Raw genomic sequence first — 11,743 nt, 5'->3', positions numbered from 1 at the left:
ATAAGGAATGAGAAATAAAAATGGTAGTAAATTCCACTACCTTTTTTATTTTCACACAAAAATAGAGAGAAAAAAAAGTGTTTTTACATTATATTTTATTTTGTAATAATTCTTTTCTAATTTATTTCTCACGTATTTCTACTCTTTTATTTATCTTTTCTTTATTTTTTTTCCACTTTATTTCTCACAAATTTATTTTCTGGTTATCAAACATATCCTAAACTTTTGAACAACGTTAAGGTAGAGATAGATTAGTGTGCCTAACCCAAGGAGTTAGTATCCCTATTCCACTTCCACAATTTAATAAAGCAGAAACGAAATGGGTGCTGTTTTTATTTCTTCAAAGCTAAGTGACACAATTTTGTCACGTGCAATTGAAAAAGTTGAGCCCATATTTTATGAATGAATAATGCACCAAAATTTTATTTTACTTTGTGCAATTATAAATGTTCTCTCCATCATAAGCAAGAGTTTAGTCGTACATAATGATGCCAGTTATCTCGGACAGCATTATCTCCAATATATATACAATTTAGAAAAAAAATATTAAATAATTAAATTTTATAAATAAACATTTTTAATATGAAAAATATTTTAATTAAAAATTATAACAAATAAATACTTTAATTCTTTGGTAATAGTTTATAATGAAAAGATATCTTTTAACTATTGATAATTTCTCTTTAAAAGGTTTAAATTTAGTTTTCAAATAAAATAAAAAATAGATTATAAGAGATAAGGTATTAGGGAAAAAAACACCCTAATAATACTCTCTTGAAATATTCTTAAAACGCTCTAGTTAAAAGAGAGAGAAAATAATTCCTCAAAATATTCTTCTATAATAAAATATTTATTTTAATTTATTTAGAGAGACAATACATTCATTTTTACATTCTCGGTAAATTGTAAATAATCATTAATAATAATATTGTTAAATCTTATAACAACTACGGTAAATACACTGATGAAAAAAGGAAAATGACACTAAAGAAATATTTGACACATGATAAATTTTTTCATGCTAAAAAAAATAAGACACTTATATCATATTAAAATGAATTCTTACATCAAAACAATGTTTTCTACAAGTATTTTTTAAAACAACAAATAAAATAAAAATTAAAAAAAAATTAACACTTTGGACACCAAATTGCTAAAAAAGTAAACATTCCGAAAAGAGAAATATATGCATATTAGATTCATGTTTTATACTTGGTTATTATTATTTTTGTGGGTCCACATAGGCATGTGGATGTGATTTCAATAGATAAAATTGAAACAAAGCAAAATCAAAATGCATAAAGCACATGCTATGCTGCAACAGGCTACCCCAATACCTAATGAGGGTTAAGTCAGTCACAGTACATGGTCTTGTATTTTACTGTATCCCATGGAAAATGTGGTAAAATAAAGCCACATTATGAGATATTTGAATTTCAAAATACCCCACCCATTTATATGGTTTGGAGTTTGGACCCGCCACAAAGCAGAATAGGGTAAAAATATAAAAACGTACATCTAAATTTGCATTGGGCAAACATTGGTCCCATTGAATGCAATGTTCACGTAGTCAACCTGCAACTGTCCCATATAATGGAAATGAAGGCACATGTATGAAACTTAGCATCCCAATTCTCAAACAACCATTTCTCATGTTTGGCCAAATAATAATAATTCACCCACCTGCTTTTATGGCACTGCACCGCCCACTGTCACTACGACTAGGACCCTTGTTTTTAATTTTAAGGTTCAACGCAGATTGCAAAAATCCAAAACATCTTCTCACTAATAGCATCTACGATAGCAACTCCCAATCATTTTAAATGAGTTCCACTGTGCCACGTCATTCATAAGCAACTCATACTATATTTTTACAACTTTTGTTCCAATAAAAATTGCTTATAAGCACCTCAACTTTTTTACAACTCATATTACACTTTTTGACACATCAACTTTTTTACAACTCATATTTCAATAATAAAAGAAATTACATAAAAAAATATATCAAAAATTTTAATAATAAAAAGAAATTACATAATAAAAAAATACAATAATAAAAAAAATTATTAATAAAAAGAAATACCAAAAATTACAATAATAAAAAAATTACATAATAAAGAGAAATTACATAATAAAAAGAAATACCAAAAATTACAACAAAATTAAATACGCACTAATAAAAATTAAAATTACAATAATATTTAATCTCCTAATTTGCGCCTAATAAAATTATAAGTCAAATTCATGATCTTTGAGCTGCTTCTCAGTCATTCCAGATGTGTCCTTCATGAGAATTTCATACATTGCACTAAAGTTAGCTGCTTCCTTCACTTCAGCCAATTTCTTAACTGCAGCACTTCTTTCTAACATTGCTTTTGTCATGTTATCCATCTCCTCTTTGTTGGAAGATGTTTCGTCAACCTTTCCTTTTACTTTTTCTCTTCGCTGCTTTTTGACCTATTGGACGAGACATTGGTGTTGTTGGGTCATATTCTTCACAATCATTGGATGCATGTGTTAGAAGACGTTGAGTATTGCCCAGATTTAGAAATCTTTGATCGTTTGGAAGAGCTCTCCATTAATTCAGATTTCCATTTTGGCTCATCTCTTAATAATAGCCATGCATGCTCAAAATTGAATTTTTCACCTACATCTTGCGAGTAAATTTTATATGCATTTGCCATGATGTCTTTTTCTGAGTTGCCACTTTTTTTTTATCACGAGCTTGTTTATAACATCCGACAAATAATTGAACAGCTTTATTGATTCAAAACCAACGACTTTTTAACTGACCTGGATTTCTTACTGGAAATTGATTGCGATTGTTGTTGTAATTCTCCTTGATTCTAATCCCGAAACTATTTCCCGTTTGATCAACTCCAACAATTGGATCCTTCGAAATGTTGAGCCATGATTGAATAAGTAAATTATCATCTTCGACAGAAAAACTTACGCGTGATTTTTTTTGAGTAAATATTTCTTCTCCTTGTTGCCCTCCAACATCAAGTATGATGTTCTCTAGCCCTACTTGAGACTCGGATACGGAACCAATCGGTGAATCTGTTTCGGAAAAATTTGAAGGCCTAAAAAATATATTGGGATTGGTTGGTATTGGTGGTGGATACATAAAAAAAATGGGGATTTGGAGAATTATTATTGGTTGAATGTGGTGGTGGTGGTGGATACATAAAAAAATGGGGATTTCGAGAATTATCATTGGTTGAATGTGGTGGTGGTGGGTATGTAAAAAATTGAGGATTTTGAGAATTTTCATCGAAAGGGGTTGGAGGTGGTGGTTGGTTTTGTAAAAAATTAAAATAACTTTGAAAATGAAATTGATTGGGATCCCTGTGCTAGAATATAAAAAAAATTACAAATGAACAAAAATACAATAATTTATTTTTTTTGGATGTGAATAGTAAAAATTTTGAAAAAAAAATTGTAAACTTAGACAATGAAATGCAAAAAAACTGAACAATAGAGTGGAAATGAACTAGATAAGCTTAACAATAGAGTGCAAATAAATTAGATAAGGTGAAGAATAGAATGCAAATGAATTGAATATTGCACATGAATTTATAGATGCAACTCCAACGGTTCTCTAACAGGTCTCCAACAGCTCTCCAACAGCTCTCCAACGTTTATTTTTTTTTATTTATGTATATCAACTCTCTTCTCCCACCGCACTCTCTCTTCACTCTCCCTTCTCCCACCCCACTCTCTCTTCACTCTCTCTTCTCCCACCGCATTCTCTCTTCACTCTCTCTTCTCCGACCGGCGCGCGGAGGTGGTCTGGGCTGGGGGGTCGCGCGCGGAGGGGCCGCGGGGGGTTTAGGGTCGCACGCGAAAGTGGTCTGGGCTGAGGGGCCGCGCGCAGAGGGGCACGCAGAGGGGTTATGGGTCGCACGCGGAGGGGTTCTACGTCGCACGCAGGGGGTTTTGGGTCGCACGCGGAGAGGTTCTAGGTCGCACGCGGAGGTGGTCTGGGCTGAGGGGCCGCGCGCGGAGGGGCACGGGAAGGGGTTCTGCGTCGCACGCGAGGGGTACTGAGTCGCACGCGGGGGGTTCTGGGTCGCACGCGGGGGGTTCTAGCGCTCGCGGTGGTTGCGGTGGTTCTGGCTACCGTTCTGGTCACGCAATGGTCGCGGTGGTCCATCGTGCGGAAGGTGTCGGAGGAGACGAAGATGAGCCACGTTCTTTTCAAATTTTTTTTATTTTCTTAAATCTGAACCATTTTCCAGGTAGATGCATTTTAGCCAATCAGATTTCTCTCCTCAATGCTAAGCAACGTACCTTGTACAAGCAACACTGAAAAATTTTTAAGCAACTCAAGTGTCATGTAGAATCACTCCAATAGGAGTTTCCTATAAGAACCGTTGCTTAACAATAAGCAACCCACTAAACACCTCCCATTGGAAGTGCTCTAACATTTAAAATAATGTCTCTAGAAAACACTTGCAATGACATGTCATAGCATATATATATATATATATATATATATATATATAAACACAGGTCAGAAAATAACTCTTACTTATATTACTTTTATTAATAATTTACTATGTATGTTAAAATATGTATATATATATATATATAATTAATCACCTATACACTATCAGTGTAAAAAAATTTACACTGACAACCAATCAGATCTATTAATAGTAATATGATTTGCACAAAATATTCTTTTAAAGTCTTTTAAAAAAATTAAACATTTAAAAGACACCAGAGTACCACGTAGCGACCTTACAAAATATTTACAATTGATTTAGACTTTCTCTTATATATATATAACAAAATCATATTTACATACAAATAATAGCATTAAATCGTACAATGATTTTTTTAGAAATAAAGTTACAAACATATAAAGTGAGAGTATATCTTGGGCTTGTGGGTCAGTCTTACAGTTGATTAATATTTAGCCATTGCAATCCATGGCTTAAGCCCCACATGGCTCGTGTTCCTCCTCTAACCCTGTAAACATATTAAAAAAATTCATTTTCGTAAAGTCCTATGTATTTAGATAATATCCATAAAATAACCATTACATTGAATTTGAAAATAACTGATACATGTGTGACTTATACAACATAGGAACACAGTAGCCTTCACTTTATATTATAGGATCTGCCAGCAATAAATATCCAATGGCACAGATCACCTCTAATTCCTCAATAGGAAACACACTCTAGCCTTCTATACATGCACCAGCAATATAGTGATAGATTCCTACAAGACAACGAACTTGAATACAAATGCTATTGAATTTGTTTATATAAACCCTCCACCTTGGCTTGGAATAAACTTAAGGAAAGACTCCTGAAACTAGATTTTTTTTGCAATAATACTCTAAGTTGGATATCATTAAGCCCAGAGAAAGGCCTTCTTAACCCCATCCCTGGAGCTATTTAGTAAAATAATGAATGAGAAAATTATGGGAAAAAAATAGATTATGTTTCAGGAACCTTGCAGCCATACCCTCCTTGCTTCAGTTCAGTACATTCCCTCTCCTTGCTCCACCCAAAAAAATGACAAAAGAATATGTACGTTGTGAAATTAAATACCTATCACAAGATGGAAAGGGTCAATTTGATTAGACTACAAGCTGATCCAGCTGCATTTGCTCAAGCCAGGCTCCTAGAACAGAATGATCAATAGACTCGACTTGAGGGTTAGAATTTAAACCATCAGCAGATCCAACAGGACCAGAACCTGCCAGCTTCTTCTCTTTCATCTCAGATGGAGATTCCTTAACAAGGGACTGAACCCAGGATAGATCAGGCTCCTCCCCATTGTTTCCAAGCTCAAATGAGGATGATCTGTGCAATCGACCAAGCCCATGCCCATTACCATTTACAGACCAATCTACTTTTCCGTTCCCATGAGGGGATCCCCAATTAGACCAGGAGTTTACCGGGGACCCAACCGCTGAGACAGGATTGTTGGCACCAAGGTCCCTTGAACTAAGGCTTCGCAGCTGTTGCTGTTGTTTCTCACGCTGAGCAAATGCTGATAATCGAGAGCCCATCGGAGAGATTGGTTCCATACTTCTTGGTGACATCCTTCCGGGAGAAGAGACACCAAATGAAGCCTGTAATAGAGGATGCTCAACGTTCCTAGGGGAGGAGACACTTGTATTTATGGGTGATAACGAACTTTGAAGCTGTTGAAACTGATTCAAAATAGCTGATTTGTGTGTTGGAGAAAATACAGAAGCCGCTGCTGGGTCAGAATACCTAGGAGATGAAGAAATTTCAGCAGAAAATAGATCATCAAGATTTGATGGAGTTAGTGTCTTAGACCGGCCAGATCGACTCACTGAAATGGCACCAGGACGGGGCTGTGAGAAACAGCCCAGGTCATTCAAAAGGTGTTGCTGCCCATCAAAATCTCGCAACATATCCAAGTCTTCAGGTGTCATGTCACGAGCATTAAGAGAAGATCTCAATCGGCTAGTATGAATATTGCTTCCTGGTAAATGAAGAGCTGGAACATTTGGCTGTGACCAAGCAGTAGATGAGTGTGAAATGCCATTTGTAGATGGAGACATTGGCTGCGCAAAGGGAGACTGGGACATTGAAGAAATTGATGACGGCGAACCAGGAAACATGCTCATTGCAGCAGCCATATCCATGACATTAGGAGTAGAGGCTGATGATCGGGGCGAAGGAACAGCAGATCCAGTGGACACATACAATGGACGCAGCTCTTCTGTTGTGTGGGCAAAAAAACATACCCTTCTATTACAACTGGTGCCATCCTTGCAGAGCCTTGTCCGATATTGGGCTGGGTGCAGCCAGCACTCAAATACTCCATGAGCATATTCACACATATCCCCTCGTCTACAAGCCCCCTTTCTAAAATCAGGGCATGGCACACAACTGTAATGGAACTTTCTGGGGTCTCTCCTACGAGCATTCTCTCCCGGATGAACAAAAGGACACTCAGTCCAATCATGAGAGTATGCCCGGGAACAAGGACGCACCTTAAATGAAAACATGCGAAACTCATCTGTTGCATAAATGCTGTTCTTTATATCAGGAAGTGATGGGTCAATTGGATATTCTTTCTTCTCTGAAATAGAATAGACAGATGTATCAGTAAACTTTGACACTGTAGGAGAGGACGGCAACCCATTTTCAGGTGATAAATGAGCAGCTGATTCAGGACTTGATGAAATAATAGAAACTGGAATTGAGTGGACACCGACAGACCCATCAGAAGCACTATCTGAAAGTAGACCTTCAAGAGTTGCTTTCACACCTTCAAGCTTAGGAGGAACAACAATAACATCAACAGGACGGTTCCCATTAGCATCCACACAATGGATATCAGCACCAGCTGATAAGAGCAATTTCACAACATCAACTGCATTAACAGAACCCCCAGATGCAGCACAGTGAAGGGCAGTGCTTCTATCTGTCCCACAGGAGAAATTTACATCAGCCTCTGGAAATGAGAGTACAAGTTTTAGAACATCTATACTCCCATAGGTAGCAGCAACCATTAAAGGAGTTCGGTGCTCAAGAACAATTTGTTTGGACCCAATTTGACGGACATACCAGATGCCAACTTCATTTATTAGAGAAGCATCTCTATCTAAAGCTAGCTTAAAATCCTCAAAATCATTGTTAGAAGCAAGCTCGAGTAAGCAGGAAAAAGAATCTTCAGTATGAACAGTTAGATTTTTCATGTCTTTGCCGTTAGTTGAACCTTCTACTGCAGATGAAGATGAAGATGAAGTTGAAAGAGATTTTGATTTCTCTGGGCCACCGCACATGCTTTGGTTAGCTGGACAACAATAATCAAGGAATTTAATGAGTGACCAAAGATATAATAATTGAATAAAATAAATAAAGTAGTTAAACCCACCAGAGAAGGAAAGCCAAACGAGACAGATGGATGTACAATTATAAAATTAAGCATCTACAAATCAATTCCTATATAGTTTCAACAATTGACTTACAAGCGGTAAAGTAGCTGCAAGTCCCTATACCTTTTGGGTCCCAAAAATCTCTGACAGAACAAATTACAAATTTGAACTGAAAGAACCACCTCTATGAATTTCCCAAAAACGTGTAACATCTATTAATCTATCACGGCCGAATAATTACCGCAGGAAGTCATGAAACAAAAACAGAAGATAATAAGCAAAAAATAAAAATAAAAAGCCCCAACATTAACAGGCCAATCAAGTGCCATTGGAATTACAAACATGGAATTAACTTCAAACAAAACAACACAAGCACGCCACATGCATAAGGTGGAAAACACATGCTTAAAACTACACCTAAAAATAGGTGTATTACCTTAACAACAACAGCATCAATAATAATAATAATAATAATAATAATAATAATAAATCATCATCATAAGAATAATCTAAACCTATTATAAAGGGAATACAAAAATATGTAACTGCTTTTGGTCTCTACTTTTATTGGTCTCTACTTTTATCGGACTATTATAGTCCTCAATATAAAAAAGTAAAAAAAAACTTATATTTTCTTTGAATAATTACAAACAACTTTCTAATATTATGTTTGTATATAATTATTAGAGGAACGAAGTGCTTCAACCCCTCTAGTAATAATATTAGTAATAATATCATACCTCCGGCATAGATAAACTTAAACATCGTCACAAACCAAACATGAAGATAAAAAACAAGCATAGGTAGGACAGCAGAATACTCAACCCACAAAGTAAATAAAAAGCCAAGCGAATATTCCAGCAAAATTTAAGCAATGGAACAGATCTGAATAAAATCCAGAATCAGAATCATATCAAACAGAATGAATAAAGTTAAAACCTTGTCACAAAAGCATTCAAAAATTTTACAACATGAAAGAAAAAAAACAGATGAAAATTATTCTTATTCCCAACAGAGTCCCAAACAAACAAAAGATCTCTTGCATATATCAGGAATCTACATCACCAAAACCAGTCCACAATAAAATAAATAAATAAATAATCAACATAAGGTATGCCATTAAAAAAGAGCGGAAAAAAAAAAACAAAAGAATGTATGGTAAAAATAAAAACCACAAATCCACATCAAAACTTCCTTCTGTTCACATCACAAATTATTTTCATTATTATTTAACATTAACATTTAATAATTAATATTAACGATTAAAACAATTAAAATTAAAATAAAATAAAGCACATTCGTTTGTTCTATCTGCATAATCAGCTTAGGAGTTTCAAACGGAGAGTAACAACTTGGATTCGATTTATAGAGCAAGAACTAACCGATTAGGGGTGGATGAGGCGAAGATCGAATTAAATTCCAAACCCGATAAAAAAAATAACGGGATTAGAAAAAATTCTCTTCAATCCAAACGGAAATTTCGAAACAGAAAACGAGATTCACCGAACGTAAGATTCAGAGCTTCCATCTCCATCTATAAAAGCGAGGAAACATGGGAAGAGAGTTCATGAAAGAGAAAATGGGAGAGAGAGAGAGAGAGAAAAGTAACGTAATTGAAATGCAGAGAGAGAAATTTAGGGCGAATTTAAGAACAAAGAGGAACGCACTGAGCGAGGGAGGGGAGCGGAATGGCAGTGAAATGAAATGGTACTGAAATGCACGCCAAATGAAGTCCAAATGAAGTCAGCGGGGAACCGGAAGGGCCGGTGGGAGGGAAAGCCTGGGGCAGGAGGGTGTGGGGAGGGAGAGAGTGGGTTGAAGCGGTTGACTGTGGAGGAACTGATTGGAATGGTGAACTGAAATGAAACTGGGAGTTTGGAATCCGCCAATCAGAGACTGACACTTGTAAGAGCGATAATGGGTACATGTGTTGGCGGTTCAGTATACTTTATGTGTGTATCGTTTTTCAGAAAAATAAATAAATAAATAATTATTTGAGAAAAAATAGGCGGCTTTTATTTTTTAAAATGAGGTAATTTTTTTTAGATAATTTTTAAAATTAGTTAAATGATTATCTATACCGGAGTTTCCTGTTTTCATGTACATTTTATTTAAGAGTATCTTAACCTTTTAAATAAAAACAAAATATTATTAAATGAAGATTATGAAAGATTATAAGAGTCTTTTAGGATATAATAGTTACATATTATTTCATTAATGTGACTAGTTAAATGGGGGCATAAAGTAATAATTACATATTATTTTATTAATGTGACTAGTTAAATGGGAACATAAAATTTCTGACCTATTATATATTAATGAAATTTATAATAAATTGTGTATACATAAATATTATATTTAGGTATATAAATTATATTATAATTAAAATTAATAAGTTATATTATAAATTTAACAATTTCAAAAAATATTATAAATTTATTATTGTGACATAAGTAGATAAAAATGATAATGAGTTAAATTTTAAATAAAGATTTATGGTCATGAACTATTTAATAAAAAGATTATATTTAAAATTAAAAAATTTATTTAAAAAATTATTAAAAAAATCATGTTAGATTTAATAGATAAACTTATTTATTTATATAATATAATGAAATTTTAATAAACATATTACACTATAATAATATAATATAATTCTTTAAATAAATTTATAATAAAAAAATTAAATATTAATATTACTAATAACTTATATTTTAGCATGTGCATTATTCATGTTAAATATTTATTATATATAACTAAAATTTATAATAAATTAAATACAAATAAATATTATATTTAAATATATAAATTATTTAAAATTGTATAAATAGATGTTTTTAAATATATAAATTATATTATAAATTTATGATAAATAATTTATATTATACCATAAGATTATTTTTAATTATTGATAATTTATCTTAAATTTTAATTTTAATTCATAAATAAATATGATAAATAAAAATTATTTTAGATAAGAAAGAAAATATGGACATCCACCCAGTGTTTAAAAACTCGGATCGAACCGGCCGGTCGGATCAGTTGGACCGGGAACTGATGGTCTAGCCAGTCCGAATCTTAAGTTGGATCGGTTATGCAGTCGACCCATTTTAAACCGGATTGAACCTGTCAATTTTCCAGTTAAACCGGTGAACCGGTGGATCAAACCGGTTCAACCACTTTTTTTTTCTTTTTTTTTTAAACTTTTTTTAAGGGACCATAAACCACAAAAATAATAATGAAAATTAAATCTCTAAATAGAAGAACAAAGATTCTTATTAAATATAACAATGACTACTTGTTCTAATGTATTTGTTTATAAATTATAATATATACAACTTAAATAACTTTTATAGTACATTATTAATTTTAAATTATATATTTGATAATATAATATCTATGTAGATATTGCATATATTATTTTGTGATATCAATTGCAAGCATATTATATATGTACATATTATTTATATTTTTAATTTGTATTAATATACAGTTTAACACGTAATTTTTTATATATTTTTTTACAAAATAAAAATAGAAATAATTTTAATTAAGATATAAAATTTGAAATTTAAAATAAGAATGAATTTATTAAAATTTATAAGTATAAAATATATTTAATATGAATATTTTTTAATATAAATAAATAAAAATCGAGTCATGCGGTTCAACTAGTGACCCACCGGTTCAACCTTTGACCCACTGACTCAGTACCTTAACCGGTTCGATGACCGGTCCGATTTTTAAAACTATGCATCCACCATGTAAGAAAAAAAGGCTTCACAGTCTTTCTTGGCCAAACAAGCCCAACAAGCATATGTTCCAAATATTAGTTGCACTTCTTAAAATACTAAATACACTTCTAAA

At 33.2% G+C, this 11,743-nt stretch overlaps 1 protein-coding gene across 3 annotated transcripts; it reads right to left on the bottom strand.

Annotated features, from left to right (window-relative positions):
* Window positions 1–5,032: 5,032 nt before the first annotated feature.
* On the bottom strand, window positions 5,033–9,584 carry LOC109801941 (zinc finger CCCH domain-containing protein 30). Of its 3 annotated transcripts, none has more exons than XM_083064989.1 (3): window positions 9,259–9,584; window positions 7,970–8,096; window positions 5,033–7,794 (listed from the first exon to the last, which is right to left on the bottom strand). In XM_083064989.1, the coding sequence occupies exon 3, from the start codon at window positions 7,781–7,783 to the stop codon at window positions 5,597–5,599; it is 2,187 nt and encodes a 728-aa protein (XP_082921115.1). In that variant the 5' UTR covers window positions 7,784–7,794; window positions 7,970–8,096; window positions 9,259–9,584; the 3' UTR covers window positions 5,033–5,596. The 3 variants fall into 3 exon arrangements, with proteins under 3 accessions (XP_082921115.1, XP_082921116.1, XP_020218706.1); XM_083064990.1 differs by having other exon boundaries at window positions 8,000–8,096; XM_020363117.3 differs by lacking the exon at window positions 7,970–8,096 and having other exon boundaries at window positions 9,259–9,583.
* Between the last annotated feature and the right edge of the window lie 2,159 nt (window positions 9,585–11,743).

This window comes from Cajanus cajan, chromosome 10 (genome assembly GCF_000230855.2).
Source record: "Cajanus cajan strain Asha chromosome 10, NIPB_CcT2T_4, whole genome shotgun sequence".
NCBI lineage: Eukaryota > Viridiplantae > Streptophyta > Magnoliopsida > Fabales > Fabaceae > Cajanus > Cajanus cajan.
Note: the sequence above shows the minus strand (reverse complement) of the source record. Positions and strands in the feature narration are given on the sequence as shown.

Bases quoted from the DNA above. Each gene is read 5' to 3' on its own strand.
- LOC109801941 (XM_083064989.1), bottom strand. From the start codon at position 7,783: ATGTGCGGTGGCCCAGAGAAATCAAAATCTCTTTCAACTTCATCTTCA.